We start from the raw sequence: 13,530 nt of genomic DNA on the forward strand, positions 1-13,530 counted from the left end.
TAAGTACTTCTGTTCATATTTTTAAAAATCAGACATTCTTCTGCATACCCACAGTATACCAGCAGAATCAGGAAATAACCCAAGGTCCTTCAGCTGATGAATACATAAATCGTTACATACATCCATACAAGGGAATACTACTCAAAAATAAAAAAGAAATGAACTACCACTGCTCTGTCAGTAAGATGGAGGATGCACTATGCTAATCAGCAGAGGTTAGGCTCAAATCACTGCATACTGTGTGACTCCATTTATAGGACAGTCTCAAAATGATAAAGTTTAACAGAAATAAGAAACATATCAGTGATTACTAGGAGTTGGATATTGAGGAATAGGGTATAAAGAGGCAGCATTAAATAGATGTTTTGAGATGATAAGACTATCCTGTATGGTAATCAGTGGTAATGGTGATTACATGACTTTATCTAAACTCATAAAATTGTGTATCAAAAAGTGAATAAATTAGCTTAATTGTTTTCACCCACTACTTTTAGCATCCATTGATAGTTCTTGCTTCAATTGAATATTGCTGTGGTGGTTGCCAAATGGTAATTTTCTAATTCCGTTTTCCACCTACACTTACTAGTTGACACTATTTTAAGGTTAAGCATCCCCCTTTCTACTTATTTACACATTTATATTAGTATGGATTCTTATTTTATTCAATAGATCATAATTAGTTACTTTTATTTTATATTGTTGCTCAGGTTGTCCATAGTTCGACCAGAGGGAGCCCATTCAAGGTGGTTCCTATCACCATCATTCTTTGAGCACTTGTTGACTTTGTCTCATACTTTCCTTGCCTCCGGCCCTAACATCTGCCTTGTCTCCAAGAAGCCTCATTCTTTTTAATGGAAAATGACCTTTAGAAACCAAGATCTTAAGTGCTAGGGATGCTCATGGCCTCTGGGATATTACTGCTTTTACCACTTGTCAGTGTACAGAACTGTGGAATACATCTGCAGATACACATGTGTAGGCTATAGTCCATCGGGTCACAAAAGAGTTGCACACAACTGAGCACACACACAACTCAAACACGTACACACACATCTGTCTCTGTTTGTATATCTATCCGTCCATATATGTTATAAGCCACGCGTTCATACCAGTACCTCCAATTCAGTGTCAGTACCATAGTTTATTCTGGCCTCCCCCTTCTCTGTATTTGTTCTTCCCTTTTGTGATAATGAGTAGCTTGATTGTCATTAGTTTCACTATATTTACTTATTTACGCAGTCTTTTGTATGTAACTAGTCACCTGACACTGGGCTAAGTCACATTTCTGCTGATTATACCCACTGAGAGTTCTCCCCTGCTAGCCTAGATTGCTCTGACCATACCAGCCCACACTAGCCAAGAGTCTCCCCCAACTCTGACCCAAACCACTTATCTGTCAATAGTCTTGAAAGGTAAAAATCTAGAGGCTTAACCCCTACTTCTTTAAAGTAGACAGATAATGATAAAAGAGAGCTGAATATGAGGCTAAATAACCCCGAGATTAGATGTCAAACACTGTTTTTTAATAGTTAATTGAAGTTAAGCTCACGTGAGATAATCTTTTCAATCTTTTACTTATGAAACTCATTTCCAATCCTAATTTCTCCTGAAAATAAAAATCGTATAAGTACAGTGCAGAACTGAAGTTTGTTTTTCGTAGGCAAGAGTGATGATGGTGTGACTTGAGTCTGCTTCTATGCCATGAGTAAAGTTGATTGTTCAAGTATTTAGAGTACCTCCTGTGTGCCAAGTACTATGGTAAGGTGAAAAAGGAAGAGATAAAACAGGTTTTCTTCTCCAAGAGTTTATTTAAATTATAAATCTACAGATGGTGCTCTTTATTAACTTTGGTAGATATTCACTCATTTCTGTGTTCCTTTCTAAGGTAAACCTGAAATGGCGTGTGAGAACCCACGCTGCACTGTGGTACCTTTGACACAGCCTCCTCTACACATTGCAGACGAAGATCCAATTCCTGAGGAGCAGGTAAGGATGAAAATGGCTTTTTTTCCCTCTAAAGAGTTTCGTGTACAAACCTTACCTCCCTTTCTCTGTAATTGACATGGGTAGTTGTTGAATTAAAATTATCCAGGATTCGATCCCGGTTTGAGGAGATCCCCTGGAGGAAGGCATGGCACCCCATTTTAGGGCTTCTCAGGTGGTGCTAGTGGTGACGAACCTGCCTGCAAATTCTGGAGTTGTAAGAGACACAGGTTCAATCCCTAGGTCAGGAAGATCCCCTGGAGAAGGAAATGACAACCCACTCCAGTATTCTTGCCTGGAAAATCCCATGGACATAGGAGCCTGGCAGGCTACAGTGTAGAGTCGCAAAGAGTTCGACATGACTGAAGCGACTTAGCACAGAACAGTTGTTGAATAATTGTGCACAATTGTTGAATTTATATTTCTAATGATCTTCAAAAATCACAACACAGTGTATTGAATTTATATCAAATCATTAGTTCTTAGTGCCTTGAATTTTAATCCATTGAATCTACCAGCAGATTTTCCTGTTTATATCTAATTGTCCATTTCTTAAATACTCGAAAGTGATAAAATGCATTAAAAATTAATACATTGGTAAAGGTACCTTCTGGGATGCTGGAAATGTTTTTATCTTGATCAGAGTGGTTCCTAGTATGTGTACATAGGTAAAAATCCTTTACACTTAAGATTTGTGCATTTGAATGCATATATGTATATTATGTGAAAGATACTTGGTTGTGTCTCTTTGCGACCCCATGGACTATAGCCTACCAGGGTCCTCTGTCCATGGAATTCTCCAGGCAAGAATACTGGAATGGGTAGCCATTCCCTTCTCCAGGAGGTCTTCCCAACCCAGGGATTGAACCTGGGTCTCCTGCATTACAGGCAGATTCTTTATCATCTGAGCCACCAGGGAAGCCCAAAAGTGCAGATCGTTGAGATGTATGTTATATCTCACTTTAAAAAATACTTTTTTAGATGATTAAGTTAGATATTGACAACAGATTGCTTATTCTGAAGAAGACTTCTTTTTCTTCTGAAGAAGAGTTCTTTTTCTTCTGAGGAAGGCAGCTTCCTTTTCTTGTTCATTTTGTTTATTCAGTATTCTTAATTACAAAGGGAGACCAACCCTGCTTAGTTTTACAAAGAAATTTATTTAAAACCGTTAGCTAGCTGACAGAATATTTCAGAGGGCCAGATAATGAGCTTAAAGCAGGCTGGGGTACACAGCCAAAGTCACTCAAAAGAACTGTTCCAGTGGCAGCATCACTGCTAAGTCACTGGGTATAGACATTGCCACTACACCCGGTGCCACTACACCATTGCATCATGCTAAATAATGAAAACTATATTCAGAACCTCTACCTCTAGAAACTTGGTCTGCCACCACCCTTGCCGGAATAGGTTCCTTAAAATGCCTGTTTCTTTTATCACAAACTTCTGAATCAGATCTGACCCAGTTACACCTGATTGCTGCTGCTGCTAAGTTGCTTCAGTCGTGTCTGACTCTGTGCGACCCCATAGACGGCAGCCTATCAGGCTCCTCCATCCCTGGGATTCTCCAGGCAAGAACGCTGAAGTGGGTTGCCATTTCCTTCTCCAGTGTGTGAAAGTGAAAAGTGAAAGTGAAGTCGCTCAGTCGTGTCCGACTCTTCGCGACCCCGTGGACTGCAGCCCACCAGGCTCCTCCGTCCATGGGAGTTTCCAGGCAAGAGTACTGGAGTGGGGTGCCATTGCCTTCTCCGTACGCCTGATTAGAGGATCCCAAATAATTTTCCTTAACCATAACTGCAACAGCAGCTGAGTAATAAGGATCCTACCCTTCACCTTAGAAATAAGGAAAACCATCAGATGAGGTGTTCCCTAATCCTAGCAATAGTGTTCAAACTTCCTGAAAAGTCAGAGAGAAACACAAATGTCTACCAAAGAAAGCTAACATACCGGACTACCTCCGTAAACCAACAGCCCCGCTAATTTTGATTGACTTTGACATAGCTAATAGCTTGAGTCTTGACTAGATCTATTGAATGGTATCAGAGTAGAAAAATAATGACTGAAGTTGTTAAACTTTCTTATCCACAACTCCGTTTAATATCAAGTAAGTTTCAGTAGGCTTTCAGTTTATCTGTGTTTGCTTTGTATGCGCAAATTGTGCTTTAGTGACCTATGCCAAGAGTCCTTATTTTTTTTAATCTTGGAGTTCGATAGGTTCAAGTCAGTGGATGCTACTAGAAAACTGTCTGCTTGAAGTACCGTGCTTTTTCTTTTATTCATTTTCAGGAGTTAGAAGCTTATGTAGATGATATTGATATGGACACTGATTTCAGAAAGGATGATTTTTATTACTTGTCTCAAGAAGACAGAGAGAGACAGAAGCGTGAACATGAAGAATCCAAGAGGGTGCTCCAAGAACTGAAATCTGTGCTGGGATTTAAAGCATCAGAGGCAGAAAGGCAGAAGTGGAAGCAGCTTCTGTTTAGTGATCATGGTAAGCACTGACTTCAGAGTAAAAGTTTATTTCAATGTAAGGGATTCTTTTTTCTTGAACTGTAAATCTTAGCCACAGAATTCTTATGGTGTTCATTTTAGGGATCCACTAGTAAGTATAGTACTTTGTCTTTCAGACACAAAATCAATTTGATCAATAAAAGAGTCATTATATAATCCAGTTTGGTCAATAAAAGAGTTACTATATAATCAGATTGGGAATATGAAGTCAGACTTTTTCATCACTCTGTTTTTCTACTAAATTTGTTTCAGTGAGTTCAAGATTCTAAACCCTGTTCTCAATTATAATTTTTAATATAATACAAAATTAACAACAGTTCACTGTTGAAACAAATGAATTAAACACTAGGCCCTTAGCTATATCACTAGGTTACTAAATAATAATTGATTTGAACACTTTAGAAGATGGAAGGCAGAGATGCTTATGTGCACACTGTCTCCATTTTGGATTTGTACAAAAGTGGATGACTGGTAATACCTAAGATTACCCTTGAACCTCTTTATGTAACTACCCTTCTTTTCTTTAGAACTTCATAGGAAGCAGGGGAGGAAGAGAGGGGAAGCTTAGTACTCAACAGTATCATCAAACTAGCTAATTCCTAATTCAAGAATTAATTCCTCTGGATTTCTAAGCAGGTAGAGTGGGACTTCCCTTCTATTTTAGTATATGTGGAGCCTCAAAATCAACTGCCTTCTCTTCCTTTTCTCTTTTTCGCTAGAAATGTATAGATTACTCTGGAAGGTTCCTCATCATTCTCTTTTCTTCTTTGGGGCCCTCCCATCCTCCCTTGTCCAGATATATCCTTCTTCATTTTGTCCTCCTTCTTTCTTCCCATTGATCCCCTTTATAGCCCAGGTCCTTGTAAGGTTGGGCTTCCCTTGTGGTTCTCATGGTAAAGAATCTGCCTGCAATGTAGGAGGTCCGGGTTCAATCCCTGGGTTGGGAAGATCCACTGGAGAAGGGAATGGCTCTCCACTCCAGTATTCTTGCCTGGAGAATTTCATAGACAGAGGAGCCTGGTGGGCTACCATCCATTGGGTTGCAGAGAGTCGGACATGACTGAGCTACTAACACACAGTTATAAGCTTATGCTCACATATTATAATAGCGTCTTAGCTGACTTGCATTTTCAATACCTTTTTCTTCTAAGCTATTCTTGAAGATAGCTGCTAAGCCTTTAGGTTTGCTTCTGTCTATCCTCGAAAACTGATTAGATTTTTCTCAAACAACACATAGATAATAGCTCTCTGTCTTAAAAACCTACAGCAGTTTCCCCTTTTTTATTGTATTTAATATAAACTCCTATTTCTGGTTTCAAGCCTCTCCATCATGAGTCTACCATATTCGATTATATTCCCCACTATTTCTAGTATAGATATCTTCCTCTACTTATATCTAATTACAGTGGTTCTACAAGCTTGCTCTTTTTATTAGTGAAAAGTGTTCATGGTGATCCCTTTCACAGGAATGCTCTCCTCTCCACCAGTCTGTCCTCCATGAGTCCCCTTCTTACTGTTCCAGTCCTGCCACCTCTCCACTCAGTACTACAGAGCCTCATATGCAGGGGACGCTGTTGTGAAATGAAAGGATTTCTTGAGCAACAAAGCAGAGTTCCTGCAACCTGCTTGTCCATATATTGGGCCTTCGTAAATCAGAGATTGGGAGTATTAGGTTTTAGACACTATTGTTTCCTGTTTGTTCTATTTTTTTTGTTGTTTTTGTTTCTGGAATTAAATTACAGTGTTCTTAAATAGGGGCTTTATTATCCCCCACAGTATTCATTTAGAAAATTACTCAATAAGTAGATAGTAAGATATGGTTTACTGTTGAATCCGCGGCACATAGATCAAGAAACAGAAATCCGTATAGTCCTGGAGGTTTCTATTCTAACATAGTGTTAACATACTAGTTCGTTGATGCATTATACAGATTACCCACCCTCATTTAGTTAACAATAATCAGGAATATCAATCAACTTCTAATATGTGTTGCTTTCTTTAAGAATTAACAGATTTATCAGCTAACACTGTACACAAAGTTGTACGCAAAGTCTGAAAATAGCACTGTATATAAACCTGTATCCTTTTTTATTGTTTGGTATTTGTTTCATGTGGCTTTAAAACGATCCCCTTGACAGTGTGGGTAACGATGTAACAGTGAGAGAAATGTCTCTTTTTCAGGTATGTGCTTTTGATAGTTTACATTTGAAAAGGCATATGCTAATTTAGTTTATGAAAATAAGTAAAAAGCTGATTCCTTAAAATGCTTTTCCCATGAAAAATTTCAGTACATCTTCCAGAGTTGTTTTCATCTCTGCCTACAGGGGTAAAGTCCGAATGGAATTAGAGAGGGAAATTCTACACTGGAACCTGCTGTGGCCATTTTTTTCTGTTGTTGCTGCTTCTCTAGTGGAGTTACTGCAGCTTAGGGATCTGTTTCTTGGAAATGGACACGTTTTACAAATTATTTTTTAAAATAAACGCCAGATCTTCAAGACGCACTTTTTTTTCTTCCGTCATGCTTCATAACATATTGTATTGTACTAACCCCTCATACTGGGAGGAGAGACTGCATAGCAAGCAACCCACTGCCTACTAACATCAAGAGGGGCTAAATAAAACTTCATTTTCCTTGAAAGGACAACTTCTGCCGTATGGATGTAATATCTGTGTATTATGCTTTGTACAGTAGTTGACATGGAATACAGGTTTTATTTTATTTTATATTTTTCTGTGGCGTTAAAATATGTAGAAGTTATGGCTTTACTGTCATCAGGGTCTTATTAGGTGGTTGACAAGTGAGTTGAATTGTATGTTGTATTTTTTTTCCATGATGTTTTAACTTGTAAATATGTGTGTGTTGATGATGATAGGATTATTACCTGGATTACTCTTAGGTGTTTCATCTATGATACTATCGGTGAAAACCATGCTGCTTATTCTTTATTCAGTGGTTCTCAAAGTTCAATGTGCATCAGAATCCAGCAGAGGGCTTGTAAAACCATAGCCAGTCCTCATTCAGTTTCCGATTTAGTTGGTATGGGGTGGAGCTGAAGAATTTTCATTTCTAAAAAATTCCTAGGTGATGCTGACTGATGCTGTTGGTTCAAGAGCCACACCTTGAAAACACTGCTTTAATGTTTTGAATTAAGAGAATACATGAGGTGTTTTAAAATATTTATCAAAACCCCATCTCATTTCATGTCTTAGGTATTTTATCTCTTACAAAGTTCTCTGGTTTTATAAATTTATTTTGATTTACTAGAAAGTTTTATTTAGCTTTTATTTATTCTTTATAAGAAAAACCTGCTGGGAGTTTAAATTAAAGTTTAAATCATTGCTGGGTTTTTAGTTATTATTTTTCTTTCTTTTTTTTTTTTTTTCCTTTGAAGCTGTGTTGAAATCCTTGTCTCCTGTAGACCCAGTGGAACCCATAAGTAATTCAGAACCATCAGTGGATTCAGATATGGGGAAAGTTGGTAAAAATGATACTGAAGAGGAAAATAATAAAACCTCTACAGCTGACAATGAAATAAGTAGTAGGACTGAGTATTTATGTGAATACCCTCTAGATGGTAAAAATAAAGACAATTCTGCAAATGAAGTCTTCTTCCAAGGAGCTGAAGAAAGAGCACATTACCAGTGTGAGCGTGAAGATGAGTCTCCGCAGGCAGATGTAGATGGCCTGGCCCCTGCCCACCCAGCCCCCAGGGTCTCATCACAGCCCTCCATCAAGCAGAGGCTGGCACAGCTACAGCTGTCCCCTGATTTCACTTTCACTGCTGGCCTCGCTGCAGAAGTGGCTGCTAGATCTCTCTCCTTTACCACCATGCAGGAACAGACTTTTGGTGATGAGGAGGAAGAGCAAATAATACAAGAAAATGAAAATGAGGTAGAAGAAAAGTAAGAACCAAGATTTACATGAAGGATTTTAAATTATTCTTTTTTTGTGAAAGTGTTTTAACTTCAAGACTAGATATTCCACTGGAAAGGGAAAATGAGTGTAAGTTTACTGTATTTAAAGCTAAGATGTGAATTTATAGGAAGAACCTGGGTTTGAACAACTGATCTGGAAATACTAGTTACCTATAAATGGCAGACCTTTTAGGAGAATGAGAAAGGTAAGGGCTCTCTTGAATAAATTGCTGTTTTATTTGCAGCATGACTGATTGATCTTGGAAACTCTTTAAATATCTTTAATAACAAATGAATTTATCATTTCTTGCCAGAATTTACTACCATAAAATGACTGGGATAATTCTGTTGCAAGAACATTAACATTTAGTAAGGCTCCTTTTTACTGTATTCTCGCAGTTAATAACTGCAGCTATTATGTCAATAACAAGTTGTTTGTATTTTATTTTTGTTTATACCAGTCTTAAAGATACACGTTCTGAATAAAAAAAGTTGAATTCATGAAATTGATGTGTACTGGGGTTTGGAACTAAAATATGGTTTCAAAAGTACTTGGGTTATAACACGTGTCTTTGTTTGTATGTGTATTCAGTATCTTGATTTTAAGATTTCTTAATGATCTTGTAAAGAAAAACATTGCACCTTTTTAGGAATTATCCTTTTAATTTTTTGTGTATTCATCTTTTTCTGTTGTTGCAACTAAAAGATGATATCAAAGTGGGATCTCTTTAGTTCAAGGCCTCATCCCCAATTTTATAAAAAAGTTTTTTCTTTTATCAGTTTCCCTAGAGCTAATGGGTGCCATTGACATCAGTAAGTCATGACGCTGCTAATTTCTAGCCTGAAGCTGTACGCTCTCCACATAATAAGATTATGAAACATCCTGTTGACTTCCTGGAAAGCATCCTTATCTCCGTAATACTTTATTTACAAACTACCTCCTAAGAGGTTGCTTTCCAGATTGTCTCAATTTCATCTGTTTTGTGTTGTGACTACATTTTTTAAAGAGTGATATTTTCAAGAGTATATTGTTTTTTTACTACCTGTAGCTCCTATGCACTGACATAGTTTACAGATGTTATTTGAGGAAAATGTAGGAAAACTCTGTGCTACTATCCTAGAAAGGAAATTATGAATCTAGTATGCCTTTGGAGTTAAGAAACACATTGAATTCTTGTAACTTAGCACTTCAAATGAGTAAATTTTTGTATACCAAAGGGGATTTCTTTTTTTTCCAGTAATCTAAGGAAATTTATTTTTGGTCCTGAGGAAAAACTTGGTTCTACTTTATATGAATAATAGCAGTTTCATATACTATAAGTGATTCTGCCAGTTGCCAAATATTCTGGAACTTACCCATAATTAAGCTCTTGGGAGCAATATCTTAGGGTGGGCCTAGTCTAACACTTAGAAATAGCTAAATTTCAAGAAAAAATTTTGTGTTGTAGCTATTACACTCTTAAATGATAATGCTTAGAGTTTATTTTCACTTGAAATTGCTTAGTTTGCCAACTCCTTTTTTCCTTGAATTTAGAATTATGGAAAAACTTGGATAATCTTTCTCTTAATCTATATAGCCTTATACACAGAATTAGAGTTTAATAATTTTTAATTCTATTATTATATATATTTTTTACTACACCAGTTTGGGGAAAATATCTTCATTATATTATGCCAGTTTTATTTAATGCTTTCTAAAATGATACTTTTTAATTTTGAAAGACTAATTTTAATCAGGAATTCTTTTTTTTATTATTATTTTTAATCAGGAATTCTTAACCTTCCATTCTGATCTGTTTTATTCACTAGTTCTTACTTAGTTGTATGAAAATTCTACTTATTGAAATCATGATAATAAGGATCTTGGAATTTTAATTGTTCTTTTTATGTAGTTTTCAAAATTTGTCATTTTTTAGAATATTTCCAAGGTAAAATATTATTTTACCTGTGAAAATTCCTAACTTTCCCTTAAAATAGCCTAGCAGTCAGTGTCTCTCGGTTCCCCTGCCCCCTCCCCCCACCCCGGCCAAGGACCACCTGCATTAGAATAAACTGTAGGTCTTGTTTTTTTTTTAAATGCAGATTTGGGGCCATACTCCCAATTATTCTTAGGGGTCATTTCAGAACAAGATCTGGGTGATATTTATACCCAGTAAAAATCTAACAACTCTGTCTAGGACCTTATTGTTCTTGCCATGAATACCTTAGGAAATAAATAAGTCAGTGTTTAACTAGATAATTTTTGTTACTTTTCTCAGAACGTTTCAATTTTTCTTATTAGGCTTGTGACTAGCTTTATAGCTGTCACCCTCTGTCCAAAAGAAGCCCTCTGGGGAAAATATTCTGTGGGGAAAACTTGTAATTGTGCTTTCCAAATTTAACAGTGGTATTTTGACAGAATAAATTCTTGTAAGGAGTAATATCGTGAGATCTTTTAATATAAATGTTTCCATAAAAGAGTCATTTAGGTCACTCTTAAAGACAAGATTTTTGCCCTTTGCCTACAGTTAGGAAGGTCATGGCAGTAAATGATCTGGTGACAGTTATCATATCTTAAATCCTTTTTTTCCCCAAGCCTTCAGTGAAAGTCTACATATCTAGCCTATCTAGGGCCCGACTCTTGCTGGCCTTGGATTGGCAGTTCATTGCTTATTTTCACAAGTTGTCTCTTTTATTGACTTCCTAAGTCCTCATTAAAATCAATTGTGCTTAACAGCGTGTGAATATATTTCATTAGAAACTGATGGCAGTTGACTCAAGTTTAATTTCTAAAGTTGTTGAAGATAAAGTCAGGAAAAATGCACTTAAGGCAACTTACTATGGAAATTTAAGAATATGGTTTTAAGGATTTAATATAGAAGGACAGTCCTGAGTTTAAATCCCAGATCTCTGTCATTTAAAAGCTATGAGTGAAAGAAAAAAAAGAAAAGCTATGAGTGCAACTGAAATAATAATATCATGGGGAGTTTTTCTAGCAAAACCCAAATTCTCTGAATTGCTAAATGATATTTGTGACTTCTGACTTCTCAGACATAGATAAAAAGAAAATAAAACTTTTGAGGCTGGAAAAGAAGACCTGTTTATATTAGTAACCAGTTAGTAAATATGTTACCAGTTAGTAAATATGTTAATAAAATAGGTCAAAAAATTTTCTACTCAACTTTTTTGAAAAATAAATAGTAATATTCTGATTCACATAATAAAAATGGTAAAGTTTTTAATGTTAAAGCATAAGAAAAATTAAGTTCTGATACATTTCACACAATTATAAGTCACTGGAGTGTTAATCAAAAGCAACCCTAGAGGTCATTTGACTCTGATGACTAACTTTTACTTACACATCATCAGTAATTTAAAATATGAAATATTTTGATAAATTATTAAATATTATGTGAGAAGAAAAGGTCAATGGATCTGGTTTAATCATAAGCATATTGTTTCTCTATGCAAACAAAACAAGAGCTGAATACCGTAAGGCTGTAGTATAGCTTGTTATTTGAACTAAAGTGGATAACCAGAAAAAATATAAAGATTGATTTATTCCTCCAATTTATAAGACATTTATGCAAATCACACTGAGAATTACGAAATGAGCTGCAAGTAACACCCTGGTGGTTCAGTGGTTAGGACTCCATGCTTCCACTGCAGGGGCCATGGGTTCCATCCCTCATTGGGGAACTAAGATCCCACATGCCACATGGTGCAACCGAAAAAAAAAGAAAACTATAAATATTTTAGAAGGGAAAACATCTTAAATACAGTAACAATTTATTTATATTATCATTGACTATATCATATGCTAAGGCATATTTTAATTTTTCAGTTAACTGAGGCAAATCCATTTAATCATTAATTTTTTTAACAGTTTTATAAGAAATATTCTATAATATGCTTTCTATTTCTCTGCATTTTCTTTGTCATCTTTAAGAACATGGGGTGATAAACAGAAATTCACCCTTAGGGGCTGCTGAGTTATAGAATGCCCCTTTACTACACGACCTTGCATTGCTGTGCTTTTTGAGTCATATCTGTTTTTCACAGTTTCTCTATCTTCTCTTATAATCAGTTGTCACTTTTTGCTGCTGTCTTGTGTGCCTGCTTCCCGCACTAGGCCCCTAACTTGCTGCTTCTAATCTGCTGTGGACTGAGAAACCAGATTGCCAAGCTTGCTAGAATTGTGTCTAAAATAAGAGTAAGTAGACTGAACAAGGCTTAAGGGGCTTTTCTGTCAGTAAAGTGCATGGACTTTGTGGTACCTGTTTGGCTGCTCAGCATACTTTTGTTTGCTTCTGAGTTCTTTACTAAGAATTTGCTAAAAGCACTTGTTTGAATATGTGATTACCATACATTTAGAGTATTAATTCAATTTTTATATGGTAATGTTTCTAGGACTCTCCATTAATGAATTCAGCCATAAAAGAAAATTTGACTATCTTTGTATAAATCACTATATATATTTTAGGAAAATGTTAAATATTTTGTTCTTGCTAAGTGTTCAAATATAGTATGCAGACTTAAAACTTAGAGCACCATAAGTAGACTTCAACTCTGTTCACCAAGATTTATATTCTAGAACTATTGGTTTGAGACTAAACATGCATGGCTAATTTAGTAAGAACTGCCTAACTGAATATTTGGGGAATGAGTCATTCTAGATATCCCAGTTTTCTGTGGAGCTTAAACCTCTAAAGAGCTTTTAAAATTTTTGGAATAATTACTGAAGAAAATCTTTTTATGCATTGCTGTCTTCTTAAGCAATATATGAAATGCAATGAAAAAATTTTGATGTCAAAATGATTGTTACTAACAACAGTTTTACTGTAATAAACTACTCAGGCACTGAAAGCTATATGCCCCTTTACTAAGTAACTCCATTCTGCTGTGCCTTTGATTTCTAATAGTTGTGATTTCTCTATTACTACTCACTGAAGTGTGCCTGTAGCAATAGCCTTCCTCTACCTTCATAATGGTCCTTCTAGACTGCTTCAGGTTTGGAAAACAGCTGACTGAGACAGCTAGCATAATGTATAAAAAATACAAAGAGTAAACTGACTCAGTAAAAACCTGAAAAACTGGATTATACCTAACTACATGAATTATAACTTATTATCTATTTCATTG

At 36.0% G+C, this 13,530-nt stretch overlaps 1 protein-coding gene across 12 annotated transcripts in view; it reads left to right on the forward strand.

Annotated features, from left to right (window-relative positions):
- The window catches only part of VEZT (vezatin, adherens junctions transmembrane protein), a 67,804-nt gene extending 58,889 nt beyond the window's left edge, over nt 1-8,915 (forward strand). For 10 of the 12 annotated variants that reach the window (XM_043881579.1, XM_043881587.1, XM_043881672.1 and 7 more), the window contains 3 exons: nt 1,886-1,986; nt 4,267-4,474; nt 7,887-8,915. In XM_043881579.1, coding sequence (XP_043737514.1) covers nt 1,886-1,986; nt 4,267-4,474; nt 7,887-8,401 — 824 coding nt within the window. In that variant the 3' untranslated portion in view covers nt 8,402-8,915. Of the gene's footprint in view, nt 1-1,885; nt 1,987-4,266; nt 4,475-6,818 lie in introns of all 12 variants that reach the window. The other 2 variants (XM_043881655.1, XM_043881664.1) reach the window with 1 other exon arrangement.
- Nucleotides 8,916-13,530: the final 4,615 nt, after the last annotated feature.

The sequence above is a fragment of the Cervus elaphus genome, chromosome 3 (assembly GCF_910594005.1).
Source record: "Cervus elaphus chromosome 3, mCerEla1.1, whole genome shotgun sequence".
Lineage (NCBI taxonomy): Eukaryota > Metazoa > Chordata > Mammalia > Artiodactyla > Cervidae > Cervus > Cervus elaphus.